At 44.2% G+C, this 21,591-nt stretch overlaps 1 protein-coding gene across 3 annotated transcripts; it reads right to left on the minus strand.

Moving 5' to 3' along the window:
- Window positions 1-1,728: 1,728 nt before the first annotated feature.
- Window positions 1,729-20,641, minus strand: TMEM100 (transmembrane protein 100). 3 transcript variants are annotated; one of them, XM_077923958.1, is made up of 5 exons: window positions 20,484-20,641; window positions 20,285-20,390; window positions 19,757-20,089; window positions 10,260-10,444; window positions 1,729-3,210 (listed from the first exon to the last, which is right to left on the minus strand). In XM_077923958.1, exon 5 carries the CDS (start codon window positions 3,143-3,145, stop codon window positions 2,741-2,743), a length of 405 nt encoding a protein of 134 aa, XP_077780084.1. In that variant the 5' UTR covers window positions 3,146-3,210; window positions 10,260-10,444; window positions 19,757-20,089; window positions 20,285-20,390; window positions 20,484-20,641; the 3' UTR covers window positions 1,729-2,740. The 3 variants fall into 3 exon arrangements, with proteins under 3 accessions (XP_077780084.1, XP_028567121.1, XP_077780086.1); XM_028711288.2 differs by lacking the exon at window positions 19,757-20,089; XM_077923960.1 differs by lacking the exons at window positions 19,757-20,089; window positions 20,285-20,390 and having other exon boundaries at window positions 20,484-20,612.
- Window positions 20,642-21,591: the final 950 nt, after the last annotated feature.

Consider the following 21,591-nt stretch of genomic DNA (forward strand, 5'->3'; position numbering starts at 1 on the left):
CACATTTTTATTCTTATTTATTTGTGATTATTACTCTGTCAAAATGATAAATAAATAAATAATAAAAAAAGAAGCGCTCCGGCATGGATAAAGACCCTTCCCTACCTTTGACGTGCTTTAACCAATGCCAACTAACTGTCCTGGATGGCGCTGTGATTCCTCTCCTGTATGAGATACAGCCATCCAATTCAATGGAGCTGGGATGAGCATCAGAAAGAAAATCCACCTATTTGCAGAGATTGTCTTTGATGGACCGGGGCAAAAAGCTCCAGAACAGGATGCAAATGACTAGGTTCTCTAATGCTTTAGCAGCAGAGATGGTTTATTATTTTAAAATGGAGGGTACAATTTTTAGGAACCATTTTTTTTAATATCAAAACCACCCCAAAGTGCTAAGTATGACAGTGTTATAATAGTTAACTTACAAAAAAAATGTCACTTTTTAAAAAAGCTATAAACATACCTTTCTGTTTACTTTGGGCTAATAAGTACAGAGAGAGCACCCTGTATCTAAACAATAGCAACCCCTCCCATAAAATAATCATTAAAAAAGAAAAGAAAATCAATATTACTCTTTACAAAGTACCACAGATAAACGTCACAGGGACAAAATGGAGAGCCAAGCTGATACCCAAGAACGGGGCTGATGCAGCTATCACAGTTCCTTGGAGAGGGGCGAGGAGCCCCAACTCTACATATGTAAGTCAAAGCCATGTATGACAGTTTTCCTAACCTGCTGCAATCCAGGTGTTGCTGGACTCCAAGTCCCATCATCCCTAGTGACTGGCCATGCTGGCTGGAGCTGCGGGGAGTCCAACACCATCTAGAGGGCAATATGTCAGAGGGAAAAGCTGGTCCATAGGCTTGTCGTCTGTTGAAAAACAGTGCTAAGGAGCAGGTCCCTGGAACCATTGGGTCACATCCTTGATTTTTCTTGATATTCTTCTCCAATACAGTGGTACCTCTGGTTACGTACTTAATTCGTTCCGGAGGCCCATTCTTAACCTGAACCTGTTCTTAACCTGAAGCACCACTTTAGCTAATGGGGCCTCCTGCTGCTGCCACGCCGCCGGAACACGATTTCTGTTCTCATCCTGAAGCCAAGTTCTTAACCTGAGGTACTATTTCTGGGTTAGTGGAGTCTGTAACCTGAAGCGTATGTAACCTGAAGCGTATCTAACCCGAGGTACCACTGTCCAAATATTTGCTACATACCCTGCAACATTTCTCCGATGAAAAGAGGGACATCCTCTTCCATCCCCTCCAAAATATCTCCAATGAAAATGGGGACGGTCCAGTGCTATTTTTCTAGAAAAAGAGGTGCCGGAACTCACTGTGAACGCCTCCCTTGTTCTCTTATATAATGGCAATGGCGCCCACCTGAGAGGTGCCGGAACTGATTTCCGGCTGGAGAAGCAAACCAACCAACCCTGGGGACGTCCTATTCCATACCCTCCATCATTTCTCTGATGAAAATAAGGGTGTCTGTCCTAAGGAAAAGCGGGATGTTCCAGGATCAAATGAAAAACCAGGACAGCTTCTCTAGATCTGTGACTGTCCCTGGAAAATTAGGGACACTTGGCAGGTCTGTTGCTGTTACCTAGGGTGTCTTTTTGGAGCAGGGAGAGTTCTCCTTACCTTGGAAAGAGGAAAGTAGCTTGTCAAGGCTGCTTTCCTGAGCGACAGCAAGGAGGACGATTTCCAACAGTCAAAGCAAACAAACATGAATTTAACATGGCATGCTGTGCAACTTTTTTATTTAATCCAGAAGAAACACCAGAGCTGGGGGACTTAACTACCTGCAGCTGCTTTGAGGCTACAACTCCCATCATCCCTCAACATTGGTCATGCTGTCTGGGGCTGATGGGATTTGGAGTCTTGTAACATCTGGAGGTCCACGCAGGTTCCCTACCCCGGATTTGCAATGCACAGGAATTCCCGGAACAAAGGAATGATAGCTAGTTTTTCTAGTGGATTTTGAAGCATAGAGGCAGCTGTTGAGGGGGGCATTTGACCCTTTCCCTGTCAACTCCACATAAGATGCAGCTATGGTCCCTTCCAAATTTATGGCAGATCAACACTGACAGGTTAAATAGCCTCTGGAGGAAGGGCAGGCTATAAATTTAATAATGAATAAATAAAACTGTCTGTACACCTTGTCCCAAGTTTTTAAGACAGTCCTTCTCAGGAAAGGATAATCAAACCAGGCTTCTCTTCACATGCAGACACATGAAACATGTTAATTCTACCACAAAACAGAGAACCGGCCATTGTGGGTTACCTGGCTTCTGTCAGTTTTTCAGACATGCATTACCAGCTTCCTGCTGCTAACTTTGACCAGACTACGTTTTTCCATCTGAGCCTTCTTACTTGGGTGCTTGGCCACAATTGCACTACAAAATGGAGAGCAACTCCCTCCCACCCCTCAAAGAATGAAAACAATAACATTTGACCGTTGCGATGCAAGTTGGGTAACTGAAAGACAGAAGTCAGCTGAAAGAGAAGAGGAGGAGGACAAAAACCCAACGCAAAACACCAAACCTAGTGCATCTTGAAGCAGGCTTGCGATTAAACAGATACCAAGGACTCCTGAGCTGTTAAGCGTGTTTTAGCTCCTATTTTTAATAAATCCGATTCAGCCATTAATAAAATCCTGCAGCCCAACTGTAAATAAATAGGCTCGTCCGTTCCGCGATCCACCTCTCCCCCCATCCCTATTCGCTTGCAGTTTTGTTCTGTTCTAAGCAAACAGGCTCCTCTGATTTGCCACTAGAGTCGTCTGGCTTTCTCGCCTCTTTGTCTTCTTGCTCTTCTGTCGGATTTTCCAGCACAACGCGCTCAACGCCAGCAAAAGGAGTCCGGAGGACAGTATGACCAGCCCAAGCACGGAGATGATGGATCCATGGGAATTGAAGCTGTACGCCACAGCTGTGACCACCACCCCGGCGATGAGGATCACCACCCCAAACGGGATCGTGCAGCGGTAGCAGGAGAGTTCGGCTCCCCCCGTGGCGGCTGTCAGCCGGCACTCGCTCACCAGAGGCACGGCTGTCACCCTGCAGTCATTGTTGTTGCACTTTTCCAGCGTTGCACACTGAGGACATTTGGAACCTCCCAAGATCTCTTTGATTGGCTCGTCGGTCATCTTGCAACTTCTGGCTGGATTTTGCGCGGCTGGAGATAGACCGGGTGCTGTTGAAAACGTTTCAGCTGTGGAAAGGGGGGGGGGAAGCATTAGAATTGGTGAGTGTTTGAGGGTGGCTTTTAGAATGATTCACCCAGACAACGGGGTGAAACTTTGGAATTTCTTCTCTCTGTAGGCTCAACCGCCAACCACAAAGGCTATGCACACATTAGCAACTTGAAATGGTGAAGTACGGTCATTTAATTCACTGAAATTGTAAGTGCTTCCATGCATTACTATGTGCTCAAATTTTGTTGGCAACTGAATTCTAGAGAGTTCTCTAGTAGTCCTCATGGGATTGGCTAACATTGGTCACATGAGACCATCTCGTGAAGGAGAGACTCCATTTTATGTGAAGCAAGTGTTTTAGACTCCACTGTGAACACTGCTAAGTTGCATAGTGTGTTGGAGTGCTTCTTCTCAGCTTGAAAGAAAGAGAGCAAAACTGCAGGAGAAAGTAAAAGAAGAAATCTCTCACAGGAGCTGCAAGGCATGGCCTAACTGAGATACAGAAGACTGAGTGCTGAGCTCTAGAAAGGAAGGAAAACACGGTTGTTTAGAAGCTAGATGAAGAGACTTGTAAGCCCATGCTTGGATGAGCATGTGACTATAAATATTATGTTTTAATTCATCTAGAACAGGCATAGGCAAACTTGGCCCTCCAGATGTTTTAGGACTACCACTCCTATCATCGCTGACCACTGGTCCTGTTAGCTAGATATGATAGGAGTTGTAGTCCCAAAACATCTGGAGGGCCAAGTTTGCCTATGCCTGATCTAGAACGATATGTTTCTGCAAGTAATGTTTTTGAAAGTCTGGACATTGGTTCAATTCAGTTTTGCTACCTTTAATTCAACAGAAATGCAGAGAAGTTGTGTTTCGAGTTGCACTTTTATGTTGATAAAACATAAAACATTGGGTTGGATGTCTCCACCCAATTACTATAGACCTCAGCTTAACCACAGCTTACTTATTTGTATCAAATCGAAGCTGGTTTGATTTGAGGGCTGGTTTGATCAAACAGCAATATTTCTCAAGAAACCACAGGATAAATACAGATTGTGGCTAACATCCTGTGTCCACAGCTTCAAACACTGTGGGTGTCCCACTGGACCCAGAGTAAAATATATACACAGCCCAAGTCTGGAGGTTCATAGTTCCTTGACAGTTATCCTGATTTTTAAAATTTCTCTTTCTCTTAATTTATGAACATATATATCTGCTCCACCTCAGGTCTATAGAAACCAATGCCTTATTTTTGCTTCAAAACTGATAAGCAGAAGTTACCTAAATTTGTCCTTAGAGCGATAGATACATTCACATTTCTTAGACACATATATCTCAGCAATCAACAGTTTTAACACTCAGAGGCAATTTTAAAATGCAGTCTACTTTATCGTTTAAATGAATGAAACTAAAACCCTTATGGCTTCTATATATGAAGAGCATAGCTATGAAACACAGGGAGGTGGTTTTTTTTACACAATAACACATCCAATATAGATGCATTTTTAAAATGAAGCCTATATATACTTCACAACCTTTTTTGCACACTCACATTTCTCATCAGCCTTTTGCATAATAAAGCCTGTTGCATAATAAACTGCCATCACTGCCTAAATCATCAGATATCGCTCGCTGGTCAGGAATAGTTGCCAAATAAGCAAGACCAAAGATTCATTTGCAATTTCCTAGGGCCCAGCAGCATTCAAGCTTGCTTAACTGCTTATCAAGCATTCCTTGCACACACACACACACACACACACACACACACACACACACACAAAACCCCCCACACAAGCTCATTTTCTGCAAATATTAATTCTGATTTCAGATTCTTTGATGGTGAGTCACAGAGTGACTGTGGCGCTTGTTGCAGCTGCTTCTCTGTTCACTTCCATTTTAACTTGTTCTCAGAAAAAACCTTTTAAGGCCATTTTGTTTCCACTTAAAAGTGGACTTCATGAGAAAAAACACACCATCCTTGATGAAAAATCTTGCCTTTCTGCGTTGCTGCGTGGGATTAGAGAAGGAGCGGTGATCTGACCAATATTAGTTTTTGAGAGAGTTTCTTTCTTCTTGTTAAAAATGTGGCACATGGTGGACTTGTAAAATAGCAAAGGCCTTCTTGGAAATGATTTAAAATGAACTGGGGAAAAAATGTTTAAAATAACTTTTGTTAAAAAACCAGAGGCCTTCTTATTAGGTATAACAGGAGAAGAATTAAAGGGACCCCTGACCACCAGGTCAAGTCGTGGACGACTCTGGGGTTGCGGCGCTCATCTCGCTTTACTGGCCAAGGGAGCCAGCGTACAGCTTCCGGGTCATGTGGCCAGCATGACTAAGCCGCTTCTGGCGAACCAGAGCAGCGCATGGAAATGCCGTTTACCTTCCTGCCAGAGCAGTACCTATTTATCTACTTGCACTTTGACGTGCTTTCAAACTTCTAGGTTGGCAGGAGCTGGGGCAGCGCAACGGGAGCTCACCCCGTCGTGAGGATTCGAACCGCCGACCTCCTGATCAGCAAGCCCTAGGCTCTGTGGTTTAACCCACAGCGCCACCCGTGTCCCCTAGGAGAAGAATTACCAAAGGATAAAAAAGTACTGTTTATCTATGCGATGACAGCGACAAGAATGCTATTTGCTCAGTGATGGAAAAAAGAAAGAACCCCATCAAAAGAAGAATGGATAATGAAGATGATGGACTATGCAGAAATGGCAAGGCTGACTAGAAAGACCAGGCACCAAGAGGATAATAAATTCAACAAAGAATGGCATAACTTTATAGAAATGTTAGCAGGACTGATATAGCACTTGTAATTTAAAATGGCAAAGGATTAAATGGAAGTGTAATAATTTAGATAAATGTAATTAGATGCAGTAAAAAAAGGAAGATAAATTTTGGAAGCCAAGGGAGGGGTAGGGGGAAGTCTGGGGGTTCAGGGAACCCCACAAAGGTACTGATATGGACTATGATTTAATGTAAACGTGTGTGTGTGTAAAAAAAATGTTGTTGTTTTTTTAAACTTGGGGGGGGGGGTAGAAAAAAATGTGGCATTGTTCTTGAAATTATTGCATGCTTCTTTCAAGAAAATTCCCAGCTAGTTTCGAGGTTCACAACAGATATCTAACCCTCTCAGCCATTCCACAATCAGAACAAATTTTCAATTGGGTTAATTGAAGACGACTAAAGTCATGGTAAAACAGACCTTATTGCACCCTGACAAGTTTCTTCATCACAGTGAGTGTGCTGCAAAGTGTATTGTTGCAGGTGATCACCACAAGCTATGTGCCATGTAGATTTAGCATGCAACAGAGGGAATCTAACTAAGACTTTTGTTAGCACAGAAGGATGTTCCAATTCTATTTTGGACAATTTGGGTTCATATGCCATGTAGTTCCTTTGCCCTTTTATGCCTAGTACACACACCTCTTTTTGGAGAATGGATTGCTGCTCTTAAAGCAACATGATCACCAAGTCTGTTGTCCAGCTGCTAGCTTTCGATGGGCAAATTCAAGAGCCCCATCCTTCCTTTTTAAGGTGATTTGTCTTTAAAATGGACTTGAACTGGACACAGCAGCCCTTTAAATAGAGGATGCCTTCAAGCAGAGGACTGTGCTCTGTAAAGAAGAACACTGGGCAGGCACCCTTTGTAGGGAAAGATGGTTCCCAGCAAAAATAAACCCCAAACCCAAAGGTTTTCTATCACTTATCCATCCATGATGGAAAGGAATCACCAGGAATGATGCTATATGAGACTCAGGCCTGCAGCCGCCTCATTGTATCAACTAGCTCACACTTTATAGCAGTGCCATGAAAGCAGCATTCCCCATCATTCAGCTATAACATTACAGTTCTTGAACATGGGACAGTTCAGTCAGCAGAGCATGAGATTCTTGATTTTAGGGTTGTGGGTTTGAGTCCCCTATTGAGGTAAATATTCCTGCATTCCAGATCTACAATTCTATGGTTCTACGACAGCAGTGCTGAGGGATGAGAGACCACGCAAAAAAGGGGGGGAGGCGCTTCCTTGGCATAGGAAAGAATGTAGGAAATGCACTTGAAAGGGGATGCTCAACTACTACAATGTGCTCCATGTGGGCTACCTTTGAAGGTGATTGGGAAACTACAGCTAATCCAGAATGCGGCAGCTGGACTGGGAGCGGCCGCCGAGACCACATAACACAAGTCCTTAAAGACCTACATCGACTCCCAGTACACTTCCAAGTTGACCTTTAAAGCCCTAAACAGCCTCGGCCCAGTATACCTGAAGGAGCGTCTCCATCATCCAGCCTGGACACTGAGGTCCAGCTCGGAGGGCCTTCTGGTGTTTCCCTCACTGCGAGAAGGGAAGTTACAGGGAACCAAGCAGAGGGCCTTCTTGGTACTGGCGCCCGCCCTGTGGAATGCCCTCCCATCAGATGTCAAGGAAATAAACAACAACCTGACTTTTAGAAGACATCTGAAGGCAGCCCTGTTTAGGGAAGTTTTCTCTTTTTAGTGTTCTGTTGAGAGCCGCCCAGAGTGGCTGGGGAAACCCAGCCAGATGGGTGGGGAATAAATAATATTTTATATATATATATATATATATATATATATATATATATGCTTTCGTAGATTTTCACGGGTATAGGTATGCAGGTTTTGGTGTCCTCGGGTGTCTTCCCGTGTAAAAGTTGGGGTGTCTAGGCGACGTTTCGACGAGGTCTCACTCGTCATCTTCAGGCTGGTGCTTTCGGCTTCTTGTTACTGGAACAGAGCAGGATCTCAGTGTTTGAGTTCCTATAAATACTGTTGAGGGGTGTGGTGTATAGCCTCCAATGTTCTGGGCCGAGAGGAAGTTCCCAGGCTAGTGTGCCTTTTCTTCTTTTGTTCCTTAGTTGCTTGAGGGATATCTTGAGTGATTTCTTGAGTGATATCCTGAGTACCACTTAGGTGGGTCATTAGGTGTGGATTAGTTGCTAAAGCCTTTGTGTCTTGACCTCTTGAACTTTGTGAAGAGTTTTTCTGAGAAGATGGCTGTAGTTGTGCTCTGGCTTGGCTTCGTGTATAGGGGCGAGCTGTGGTTTTGTGGCCTGTGCCAGCCAGATCTGTGTAGGGATTGCAGGGGGGTGCAGCATCCGGAGGTGCCATCATGGTTTGGCTACTGGATGGTGTCTGTAATTTATCTGTGGAGAGGGTCTGGGTTTGGGTCTGGTGTGGTTGATTGGTGATGGCGTTCTGTGTGCCTCTGGATCTGGTGTCAGTTTTTGTGGGGAGGGCTAATTTCCAGATGTCTGGCAAGCGGGATGTGTCGTCACGCTTGTTCATGTTGTGAGGGTGTTTCTCTATCTCGATGGCTTCCATGATTATTCTCTTGTGGTGATGTTCCATGTTAGAGAGCAATTTGGAATCTGCAAAATTAATTTCGTGTCCTGTTTCTTTCATGTGTTGGAAAAGAGAGGAAGTTTTTTCTTCTTTTTTGACGGCATTCTTGTGTTCTGCGATACGTGCATTTATTCGTCTGTTTGTTTGTCCGATGTACGTGGCTGGGCAGACTTTGCAGGGTATTTCATAGACCCCTTGGTTTTCCAACTGGATTTTATCCTTGGGGTTTCTGAGGATATTGGCTATCTTTTGGTTGGCGCAAAAGGCTGTTTTGATATTGTGTTTATGGAGGATTTTGCTAATTTTATCTGTAGTGCCCTTGATATAAGGAAGGAGGGCCATGCCATTGTTTTCTTCTGTGTCTTGGTTTTTGGGGGGTGTTTCTTTTTGGATTAGCTTATATATATATATATATTAATTATTATTATTATTATTATTATTATTATTACTACTACTACTACTACTACTACTACTACTACTACTACTACTATTGGAGCTATCCAGGCATGGATGCAACATATAAAGGGCACCTAGAGGTTGCCCATCTGATTCTTCAATAGATACATCTCTTGGAAATTGTTTTATGGTAGGGATGCCCAAATTGTGGCAATTATGGTAGGGATGCCCAAATTGTGGCTTCCAAGTTGCCATAGGTGCCACAAGTCTATGAAGCTTTAAAGGCTGTGTGGGCTTAGCTAGACCTATAGATTCCTGCGTATCTTTCCAGAGTTACAGCTCAGGAGGCTAGAGGCATCTCAGAACAGAATTGCTTTGGGATTCCACATATAATTCTGGTGGCAGTGACCCAGTAGTGCTTTATCATAGGTAAAGGTAAAGGGACCCCTGACCATTAGGTCCAGTCATGACTGACTCTGGGGTTGCGGCGCTCATCTCACTTTACTGGCCGAGGGAGCCGGCATACAGCTTCCGGGTCATGTGGCCAGCATGACTAAGCCGCTTCTGGCGAACCAGAGCAGCACATGGAAACGCCGTTTACCTTCCCGCCAGAGCGGTACCTATTTATCTCCTTGCACTTTGGCGTGCTTTCAAACTGCTAGGTTGGCAGGAGCAGGGACTGAGCAACGGGAGCTCACCCCATCGCGGGGATTCGAACCACCGACCTTCTGAGCAGCAAGCCCTAGGCTCAGTGGTTTAACCCACAGCCACCACCCGCGTCCCAGTGCTTTATCATACCCTCCAACAAAAATAGGGACGTCCTATTTCAATAATAATAGTAATAATAGTAATAGTAATAATAGTAATAATAATAATAATAATAATAATAATAATAATAATAATAATAATAATACCTTGCCCATCTTGTACCCTACACCTGTACGTAAGTTCAGTGCACTTACTCCCAGTTAAGTAAGCAGCCCGAGCACCTTTGCAAATGAGAAGGGACAGGGAAATCTGTGTGCTAGTGTTTGGTAAAGCTCTGTCTTTCGACTCCAAAGCACACACACCTGCTTTCCTATCCCTTCTCCTGCTGCTTTGACAACTTTTATTTCCACAAATTACCCAGGCAGAGGGAGAAAAGGGGGCACACAGCACCTATTGGGGATGGCATATTACTTTAGGTAGCTCCAGCTTAGTGAGTGCTAGACTTGACCAGGGTTGCCCAGCTGTCAACAGAGAGATCCTCCTGTTTGCTTCCATAATTAAGAAGCAGCAAGCCACCAACACACCACCACCTGTATTCACCTACCTCATCCATAGGAAGTCCATGACGGCTTGGCTTGAGGAGCCAAGAGATAAACTTGAGAGTATGTTATGGAAATCTTCACTGGGTTTCCCACCACCACCTCTTCTCCCAAACACCAGAAATAAACCGATTTTATGTGGCTTCCTTTTCTTTTTAAAACCAGACAGAGGACCAGATAGAGAGGTGACCTAGGAAGGAAGAAGATGTGATGTTAGAACTATATAGTTATACGAAGGTACCTTTTATCATATGTGGTGGATGTGCAAAGCAATAAAAAAATTCTAGGAGATGATATATAATGAAATGAAAAATAAAAATGTTTAAAATAACTTTTGTTTAAAAACCAGAAGCCTTCTTATTAGTTATTACAGGTACCGAGATGCCAAAGGATCAGAAAAGACTGTTTATGTATGCGACAACATACATACATACATACATACATACATCTGCTATTAGCCCAGAAATGGAAGGAAGACATAACTCCAACCAAAGAAGAATGGCAAACCAAGTTGATGGACTAGGCTGAAATGGCAAAATTAACTGGGAAGCTTAGAAATGAAGAGGACAAAAATTTTTAAAAAAGAATGGGAAAAGTTTACATTCTATTTACCAGAACATTGTAAGCAGGTTAAAATGTTAGCAGGATTTTAACCACACTTGTAAACTGACGGAAATCATGGACAATTTGGAAGGATAAAACTTGGATAGTATTGATACGCAGTTGTAAATATTACCATTAGGACCCATGGAAGGGATGGGAGGGGGAAGTCAGGAGATTCAGAGCAATTTCAATATTTGGATTTTGAATTGTTTCCTGTTGTATGTTTACATTTTCTAAATCAAACAAAAACAATTATTAAAAAAAGGAACTCTATAGTTATACGAACCATTCAACAGCATTCCATGTAAGAAAAGTTCTGTTGCTTCACAGTGGGTAGGAAACACACACTTTCGGATCTCTCCTTCCTCAAATGTGGGGTTCAGGGATTTTCCATAATAAAATACCACTCTGTGAAGAATTCTCTGGCGTCAAATATTGCCAGATCTCCCTCCCACCCACGGGAATTGCCCTGATTCCAGGCTATTTCCAAAACTCAACAGAACATTTTCCTCTAGAAGTTCACAGAACAGACATCTATAGCTCCACAAGTTCCATTGTTCATGTTGCTCGGCCTTCTATTGCCATCCTTAATAATAATAATAATAATAATAATAATAATAATAATAATAATAATAATTTATTATTTATACCCCACCCATCTGGCTGGGTTTCCCCAACTACTCTGGGCGGATTCCAACAGAATATTAAAAAACAATAGTCTATTAAACACTAAAAGCTTCCCTAAGCAGGGCTGCCTTCAGATGTCTTCTAAAAGTGAGGGGAGAGACTCCATCAGGCAAGGCCTTCTTCCACCTGCCTTGCCCCACCCGCCAGTCTCTGCTTCTCATTTTGTATTGTATTATGTTGTGCACTGTGGTTTGCTGTTGTTTTATTGATTGGAGTTTAGAAATCACTTATTGTAACTGTTGAGTGGATTTCTGTTTAATTTTGAAATGCTGATATTTAATATTATTCTATATTGTTTTAATGAATGTTGAATGTTATTTTATTTGCACATTGTATATTGTATTATGCATATTGTCTTATTTATATGATGCTAGCCGCTCTGAGCCCGGCTTTGGCTGGGGAGAGCGGGATACAAATAAAATTTATTTATATTATTTATAAAGTCTGGTGGTTGTTTTTCTCCTTGACATCTGATGGGAGGGCATTCCACAGGGCGGGTGCCACTACTGAGAAGGCCCTCTGCCTGGTTCCCTGTAACTTGGCTTCTCGCAGCGAGGGAACTGCCAGAAGGCCCTCGGAGCTGGACCTCAGTGCTCACCATAAAGCTTTCCAAATAATTCTTCCCACAAGCAGCCTTATCTGACAAAGAGATACAGCATGCTTCCAAAAAACTTGTTTATTGAGGGTCCACCCTGATCTGTTTTCAGGGCAATGAGGCCACGCTGTCTATTTAATAAGAATTCACTCCGATTTGTATGATGACGGCGCTTGAAAGCGAGCGCTAACTCACACTTCCCTGAGCATTGCACCGCCACTGTGCAAAAATCTGATTTTTGGAGGGGAGTAGCAACAGCTTGGAGGCAATCACTGGGAGAACAGGGAAAACGGGTGATTCCAGCATTGCAGTAGACTGGACTAGATGGAGTTGGGCCCCTTCCAACTCTACAGTTCTATGATTGCCCTTTCCCTAACCACACATCCCTGCAGTAGTTGGAATAAAAGGTTTGCATTTCCCCCTGTGCAGGAAGAAGCCCACCAATGGAGTAGGACTGGGAGATACCTAGTTATCAACATAGCAATGTATCACCAGCTAAACATTGTGATATACGGATATACCACTTTGTCTGAAATAAGGATGGAATTATGTAGAGGCGAACACAAACCCATTATGAAAAAAATTTTCTTTCCGCATCCATACCCCATTTAGTGGCAGCAGCAGGAAGGTGCAGAAATAACACTGACAAGGTTATTTTCTTTTTAAGTTACTGAAAATAAATGTGGCAGTCTGTTGCTGCAGATAAAAGGATGTCATATAGAGGAGGGAGAAAGGTTGTTTTCTGCTGCTCCAGAGAAGCGGACACGGAGCAATGGATCCAAACTACAAGAAAGAAGATTCCACCAAAACATTAGGAAGAACTTCCTGACAGTAAGAGCTGTTCGACAGTGGGATTTGCTGCCAAGGAGTGTGGTGGAGTCTCCTTCTTTGGAGGTCTTTAAGCAGAGGCTTGACAACCATATGTCAGGGGTGCTCTGATGGTGTTTCCTGCTTGGCAGGGGGTTGGATTCGATGGCCCTTGTGGTCTATTCCAACTCTATGATTCTATGATTCTGTGATTCTAAGACCAAGTGTCCCTATTTTCCAGGGACAATCCCAGAGTTACAGAAGCTGTCCCAGTTTCTGATTTGATCCTGAAATGTTCCGCTTTTCCTTAGGACATCCCTATTTTCATTGGAGAAACGTTGGCAAGTATGGAGCTATGCCATCCACAAGCCAAGGAGATTAGTAATTATACAACCTTTAGAAGACATCCGAAGTTAGCCCTGTATAGGAACGTTGTTTAATGTGTTATTATGGTTTTATATATGTTGGAAGCCGCCCAGTCAGATGGGCGGGGTATAAGTAATAAAATTATTATTACTATTATGGAACAGAAATGTTGGAGGGTCTGCTGCAGAGGACAAGAGCTTGTTTTAATACAGAAATGCAATTATCGTAGAATGGGATAAGCAACGCTTGAAAACATTGTTGCCTGTTGAAATAATTTATTATACGGTAGTTTCAAGGATGACTTGGCCACAGATATTTCCCATCCTTGGTCAGAAAAATCTCTGAGGAAGTGCTGGAAGAAGCACAGCACTAAAGTTAGATTGCATGGGTCCTCCACAGGTTGTGTCTAGAATACAAACACACACACACACACACACACACACACACACACACACACACTATCATGAAAAAATATTCATTCCTAACAAACACCCCAGCCCTAAGCCATGCCCCATTGGGTGGCAGTTTAGGAGAGGACCCTGTTTAAATGCAACATGTTTAAGAGATTTTTCAGCCACCTGCGCTTTGACGAGCCAGAACTCAGGGCAGACACTTTTCCGTGACACATCTCAGCCAAGAGAGAGCCAAAGCGATTGTCAACAGGAGCAACAGCTGTGAAACCGCCAGGCAGCCGGGTTAACCTTCTGAACCAGCAAAAGATTTGTTACTAAGCTTACTCGACATTCCTTTGGTACGCATGTGTGGTTGCGAGGGATTGTTAGGGCCATTTCAACACGGCAGCCGGCGCAAGCTGGAAAGGTGTGGGATATTTAAGAGGAAGAGCAACATTCAGCGCCGTGACCGTTAGTAGCTCAGTGGCAGAGCCTCTGTTTGGGAGGCAGAAGGTCCCGATCCCTGGCAACTCGAGGTAGGGCTGGGAGTGACTCCTGCCTGAAACCCCGAACAGCTACACCAGTCAGTCAGTGTACACATGACTGATGAACTAGTGGTTCTGATATACAGTGGTACCTTGGTTCTCAAACGCCTTGGTACTCAAACAACTTGGAACCCAAACACTGCAAACCTGGAAGTAAGTGTTCCGGTTTGCGAACTTTTTTTTGGAAGCTGAATGTGCTCCGTTTTAAGTGTTACGCTTCCATTTTGAGTGTTACACTGAGGTCTGTCTGTTTTTGCTATTTATTTTGTGTTTTTGCAGCTCTCTTTTTTGTGTGACTGTGTGGAACCCAGTTCAGCTACTGATTGATTGATTGTGTGACTGAAGTACATTGTTTATTGCTTTCATTTTATAGATCAATAGTCTCGCTAGATAGCAAAATTAATGCTATATTGCTGTTTTAGGGGTTGTTTTTAAAAGTCTGAAACGGATGAATCCATTTTGCATTACTTTCTATGGGAAAACGTGCCTTGGTTTTGGAACGCTTTGGTTTGGGAATGGACTTCTGGAACAGATTAAGTTTGAGAACCAAGGTACCACTGTAAAGCAAATCCCCATGTTCCTAGCACACATGATACGTCCCAAAGGAGCAGCCTTAACAGTGGTCATTGGAGGAAAACATTAATCTGTTCTTCCTTTCCCATCGCGGTTCTTGAAACTGCACAGCTGAATTAAACAACCAGAGCTTAAATAACTGAAATAGTAGTGCAAAATGGGCCTCCTTTATTCTGCTGGGTCGTGTTTCTTTTATTTTGCTGAGTCATGTTTCCTCGCTCTGATCCAGCAATTCGTCCTGGCAGCCCTGATACACACCTGGATCGTCTATACCCTCCCGGTCTACCCTGTTCATTTTAATGGAGGAAGCAGCTGCTTAAGAGGCCCTGAGTTCCTTTCCCAGACAAATCTATGAAATTTAGGGAAGATAAGGTACACCTTTAGGGGAAGGGACTGTATGTAGCTCCAAGACAGAGCACATTCAAAAGATCTATCTTAGATTTTCAGTTTTACAAATCCAGATAGCACCCCAGAGCCTTGCTGCTGGCCAGAATGGGAAATGCTGGACTAAGTTGTCCTATTGATGCTTTTGAATCATGGCGCTGGAGGAGACTCTTGAGAGTCCCATGGACTGCAAGAAGATCAGACCTATCCATTCTGAAGGAAATCAGCCCTGAGTGCTCACTGGAAGGACAGATCCTGAAGCTGAGGCTCCAATACTTTGGCCACCTCATGAGAAGAGAAGACTCCCTAGAAAATACCCTGATGTTGGGAAAGATGGAGGGCACAAGGAGAAGGGAACGACAGAGGACGAGATGGTTGGACATTGTTCTCAAAGCTACCAGCATGAGTTTGACCAAACTGCGGGAGGCAGTGGAAGACAGGAGTGTCTGGCGTGCTCTGGTCCATGGGGTCACGAAGAGTCGGACACGACTCAACGACTAAACAACAACAACAACAAGTTCTAAATGCAAGTTCAGGATTAGGTACACTGCCATTGACATCCCCGCTCCACGGAGTGCTGTTTTGTTCCAAGTAAATGTGTTTAGGATTAGAGTTATCCTTCACCCAACCTGCAAACAAAACAAAGCCCTGCTATGATGCCCCAACCAACGCAAAAGAGTGGAGCATGTCAATGAGACACAATCTATTTTCAATCGCGATCAGGGTTTATAGGATAAGACTCTCCCTCTACCTCACAGGCAAGCCAAGTCGAGGGATGATTCAAATACCTACGGAAAGTTCAGCAATCACTTTTTTTAGACTGAGAGGATCTGACTCCCAAGCAGAGATTTTGGGCTGGCGCACACGTGTGCACATATTCTGTCTTGCGCCACCGAAACATAGGAGTGGCAGGCCTGTAAAGATGCCACCCAGCAGCCACTTACATGCCCTTGCTAGCAATAGGAGCCATTTGTGCACATGGTGCACCATTCAGGTTTAGTCATGTACTGCCAGCCACATGACTTGGGAGCAGGCGTTGGTCACACCCACACCAGACATTTAAGCACTCTTATACCCAGGGCAAACATGTTGTGAAGAATCCCGTATAAAGTATCCGTCTGTCATGGATACCTGAAGGAGCGTCTCCACCCCCATCGTTGAGCCTGGACACTGAGGTCCAGCACCGAGGGCCTTCTGGCGGTTCCCTCCCTGCGAGAAGTGAGGTTACAGGGATTCCTGCAGGGGATTGGACTAAATCACCCTTGGGCATCCCTTCCAACTCTATGATTCTTTGTTTCGTAACATGCAACTGCACCTAAGGTCTTGGGAAAACCAATTCAAAGGCAATATAGGACAATATGGCATTCGCATGTAACAGACACCATTTCTCCCTGTGAAAACCCAGACACAAAATAAGCACTATTTCCAATATGGGCTGCCATACACCCGGGTTTCCCCTGTCGTTTTTGCCGCTTTCCGAAAATTCCGCCCAGACGCCATTTTTGAAGGACGAATCCCGGCTATGTCCGTGAAATTCTGGACCTAGGGCAGCCCTGTTTAAAACCAAGCCGATAGGTGTTTCAGTGCATGGGGATGAGGAAACTGTATTCTGCTAGCATAAAGGCTGAGATGAAACTGACCAGCCTCAAGGCAAAATGTGAGACACAGCCTGTCGGTCTCAGTTCACTAGCTAGTACAGTGGTACCTCAGGTTAAGAACTTAATTCGTTCTGGAGGTCCGTTCTTAACCTGAAACTGTTCTTAACCTGAGGTACCACTTTAGCTAATGGGACCTCCCACTGCTGCCAGGATGCCGCTGCGCAAATTCTTTTCTCATCCTGAAGCAAGTTCTTAACCTGAGGTACTATTTCTGGGTTAGCGGAGTCTGTAACCTGAAGCGTCTGTAAGCTGAAGCGTCTGTAACCTGAGGTACCACTGTACAGAAAATCCCCAAAGACAAAAGGTTTAAATTGTCTGAGGAGGCTGGAGACAAAGCAGAGCTTCCAGACAACCCATTTATCAAGCTTTTGTTCAGATTTGTTTACTAGATGTAGGTGATGTTGTGTCAAATCAGGGTTTTCCACACTTGGACTACAACTCCCATCATCCCTAGCTAGAAGGACCAGTGGTCAGGGATGATGGGAACTGTAGTCCAAAAACAGCTGGAGTCCCAAGTTTGGGAAACCCGGTGACAAAGGAAGGCTTATCTCATGTTATGAATGCAGTAGACATTACTGTCATCTCTAGGTGGTGCTGAGAAAATCTCCTGTCTGAAATCCCAAAGATCCACTGCAAGGCAGCACAGAACAGAGATGGGAAACCACCGGTCCTCTAGATGCGCTGAGGCTACAGATCCCAGTGTCTCTGAACATTGGCTCTGCTGGCTGGGGCTTTGGGCCCCTGGTGGGCCCTGGTGTATACAGAACTTTGCTAGATGAACCAATGGTCTGACTTGGTATAAAACAGCTTCCTGTGTTCCTAGATGTAGACCTTGTCAGTTTGGATGGGACCCATATGAAAAACCCCAAGCAGAACCAGCATTGAGTACATAGGAGTAAGCACTTTCAAATTTCACCCATTTTATAAGATGTAATCAACTAGGAATAAATGGAGCACTGATTTATGCATCGGGACTGATTCAGCAGAGGTAATACAGAACAGGCGCAAAGGGAGTTAGGACGATAAATATTGCTTTGACATATGCAAGATTGTCACCGACTGCATTTTGAGGCATGTCTACTCAGATTGTAAGCGCTGTTTAGTTCCACGAGTCTTATTTCCAGGTAAGTAGGAATACAATTGCAGCCAACAGCTGCAACCTTAAGCATATTTACTTGGAAGTAAAGCCCCACTAATGAAGTAAGAAATTTGTATTCTGAGAGATTTCAGGCTGAAAAGCACTGTTTTCCTATGTCTTTCTGCCAGGACACTCCATGTGGGTTCTCTAATCTAGTCCTTCTTATGGCCACTTTATTTTCTTCATCCAAGGCCAGAGGCAGATAATAGCTGGCTTTTCAGAAGGCTGCGGTGGTCCATAAGACATTCATCTTGCCCCACTGTCATCTCCCGTCAGGAAAGTTTTGCAGATATCTAAATCACTGCAGAGTTTTACGGACAGAAATCCTAGCAGGATGAATGTGACCACAAAAATGGATCTAACCTTATGATATTCTGGAGAGGGTGAGGAGTGGGTTCTATCCTCAGCCTCCTTTCAGATTTGCCCTAATATCATCTAACCTGTCCCTCCATCACCTGAAAAATTCCCTCTAACCAATCTTCAGTATACATTCTCAAATGCCTCCTTATACTCCGCAAGAACTGTATGAACTAGACTGCAATTCCTCTGGGCATTTATGTCTCCTATAGTGTGCCCTACACATTCCTGGGGCTACAGAACATTAAATCATCATCAAGAAAATCTGTGGTCACCCCAGAAACTGTTTTCAGGCTAGGATGTAGCCCTGGGGGTATTTGAAGCACTGAGAAAGTCACTGAGCACATGCAGAGTAAATCTCTCTCCATGAATAACTACAACACTCTGCACCTTTGAAAGAATGTGAATTGCCACTTGTGTCCTTGCTCCTCTTTAAAAATACAAAGATCCAGTAAACAATAAACAACAACAAAAAGAAGAAGAAGAAGACCCTTGCTGGGTGTAACAGTTGCCGGCAGTTTTAATGTGATCTCAGGCAACTTACTCAGAAGTAAGCCCTACCCATGAAACTTACTCCTGACACAGTCTGCATGGGCTTGCAGCCTTAATGCTATAATTAGAGCAGTAGTATTTGTATGGGGAAGGGAGAAGGAGGTTAAATTGCTTTTCCGCTTACCCACTTAAAAACACACACCAATAAATAAAATAGAGACCTGCTGCTTTTTAAGAAAATTGTAACGTACAGGAGAGTTTCCATGCCATCTCCCTTGCTCCTTTCTTGGCAACCACAATCCCCTCCCACCCCTCAAAACACACACACACTTTTTGATCATTTGATGTCAGGTGATTTGAGCCACATGTCTACCGGATCAGATCCTTTTGTTGAGCGTAGCCCTGCATACTTGGTTTGCTGGGAGGTGTTGTTGTACACTACAATACAAGCATTAAAAGTAAAAGTTCATGCCCCCCCCCCATTCCCCCTAATCTCAAAAAATGAAATAAAATAAAACCACTCTGGTCCTGTGTGTGCTGCAGGATGAAAACTGCTAAACTGTTAGGACAGTAACATAGAGAAATGCAAAATGTTTAATATATTTCTCAAGGCGACAAGAGACCTGGGTTCAATAGTAAGATTCTAATGGGAATTCATAGGGAAAGGGTTTTTACATTTGGTCAGTCTCTCCCTCCTAGAGAAGCCAGTTCTGAAAACACAGACTTAGCTCTCCCAGGGCATTAACTTTTAGGAAATTCTCTTTCGAGGTTCGAATTCAGTTATTACAGTAGCAACCATAAGTTCCAGTCCCACGTGTGTCTACTCAGAAGTAAATCCCATTGTGTTCGATGGCGGCTTACTCTCCAGTAAGTCGCCCTACGTTTGCAATCCTATGCATACTTACCTGGGAGTAAGCCCCGCTGCACACAATGGGACTTGCTTCCGAGTAGACTGGCAGACGATTGCACTGCTGGAAGCCCAAAAGGGGGAGAATGTAAGAGGACTAGGAAACCAAGAAATCCTGAAGGGATGGGGGTGGTCTCTTTTTCCCCAAGCCATTAAGAAAAGTGCTCGCTGCCCAATTTATCTCTCATTTGAACATTCCACCACCATCGAAGTTTATCCCAAGCACATCGTTTCATAAGAAAGAAAGAACGTCGTTTTCTCTTATAGTATCATAGCATGGCATTTTGATATAAAGTCCAGGAAAAGTGAAATTAGGAGTTGGCGAGGGTACCTATAATAATAATAATAATAATAATAATAATAATAATAATAATAATAATAATAAATTTATTTATGTATTTATTCCCCGCCCATCTGGCTGGGTTTCCCCATCCACTCTAATACTTCCCCCGCTTTTAAGAAGCAGAAAAGGCGAAATATAAACGCAAACGAGGAGCGGGGAGAGAAGGAAAAGAAATAGACCCACTTTCAAAAGCTCCGATGCGATGAATATTCTCCCATTCAGCAAATGCTTGGCAGATCTCCGCCGACGCTTCTGGTGCTCGGCTCCCTCCCTCGAGCGCGACCAACAGCTGGAGCAAATAATAATAATAATAATACAAAATCTGGAACAAAAATAAGAATAAAAAAGGGACAAAATCCAGCCAGCCGTGCGCGGAGCTTACCTTCGCTCGCCCGGAATGCCACTGGGCAGACACTTGTCCGGCAGCGCGAGAAGAAGGGGAAGCAAGGGACCGTAAACAAACTGCTGAGCCGGAGTTTAAAAAAAAGAAGTGGGAGAGAGGAAAAGATCAAGGGACCGGAGACAATTTCACAGGTTTAAAGGAAAGTTGTGTGGGAGGGAACAGACGCTCATCATGGGTAGCACTGGCCTGATTGGGGGGCTGCGCAAAAGGGGGAGGCGCCACAGAAGGACGTTTTGCAGGAGAAAAGGAAAATAGATCCTTTGTTTTGTTGCCTGACTCTGAGATAGGGAGGAGAGAAAGATACAGAAAGTTCAGAATGGTTCAGTTTAGGGGCCCTGCAGAAATGAACGCGACTCCCCCAGAGGAGGGTGTTTAACATTTAGTTCCGCTGCGTGTGTGTAACCCGTACATTAGGGTACCCTCCAACATTGCTCTGGTGGAAATAGGGACAGCCTATACAGTCATAAGGTAAAGGTAAAGGGACCCCTGACCATTAGGTCCAGTCCTGACCGACTCTGGGGTTGCGGCGCTCATCTCGCTTTATTGGCCGAGGGAGCCGGCGGCGTACAGCTTCCAGGTCATGTGGTCAGCATGACTAAGCTGCTTCTGGCGAACCAGAGCAGCGCACGGAAACGCCGTTTACCTTCCCGCCGGAGCGGTACCTATTTATCTACTTGCACTTTGATGTGCTTTTGAACTGCTAGGTTGGCAGGAGCAGGGACCGAGCAACAGGAGCTCACCCTGTCATGGGGATTCGAACCGCGGACCTTCTGATCGGCAAGTCCTAGGCTCTGTGGTTTAACCCACAGCGCCAACCACGTCCAGTGGGTCATACAGTCATACCTCGGGATAAATACGCTTCAGGTTGAGCGCTTCCGGGTTTCGCCGCTTGTGCATGCGCAGTCAAAATGACGTCAAGCACATGCACGTAAGCGGTGAAATGCGACCCAAGCACACACGCTGTTGCGTCTTGCGTTCCGTTCGGGATGCGAACGGGGCTCCGGAACGGATCCCCGTTCGCATCCCGAGGTACCACTGTATTATTATTGGGGATGCAGGTGGTGCTGTGCATTAAACCACAGAGCCT

This window comes from Podarcis muralis, chromosome 2 (assembly GCF_964188315.1).
Source record: "Podarcis muralis chromosome 2, rPodMur119.hap1.1, whole genome shotgun sequence".
Classification (NCBI taxonomy): Eukaryota; Metazoa; Chordata; class Lepidosauria; order Squamata; family Lacertidae; genus Podarcis; species Podarcis muralis.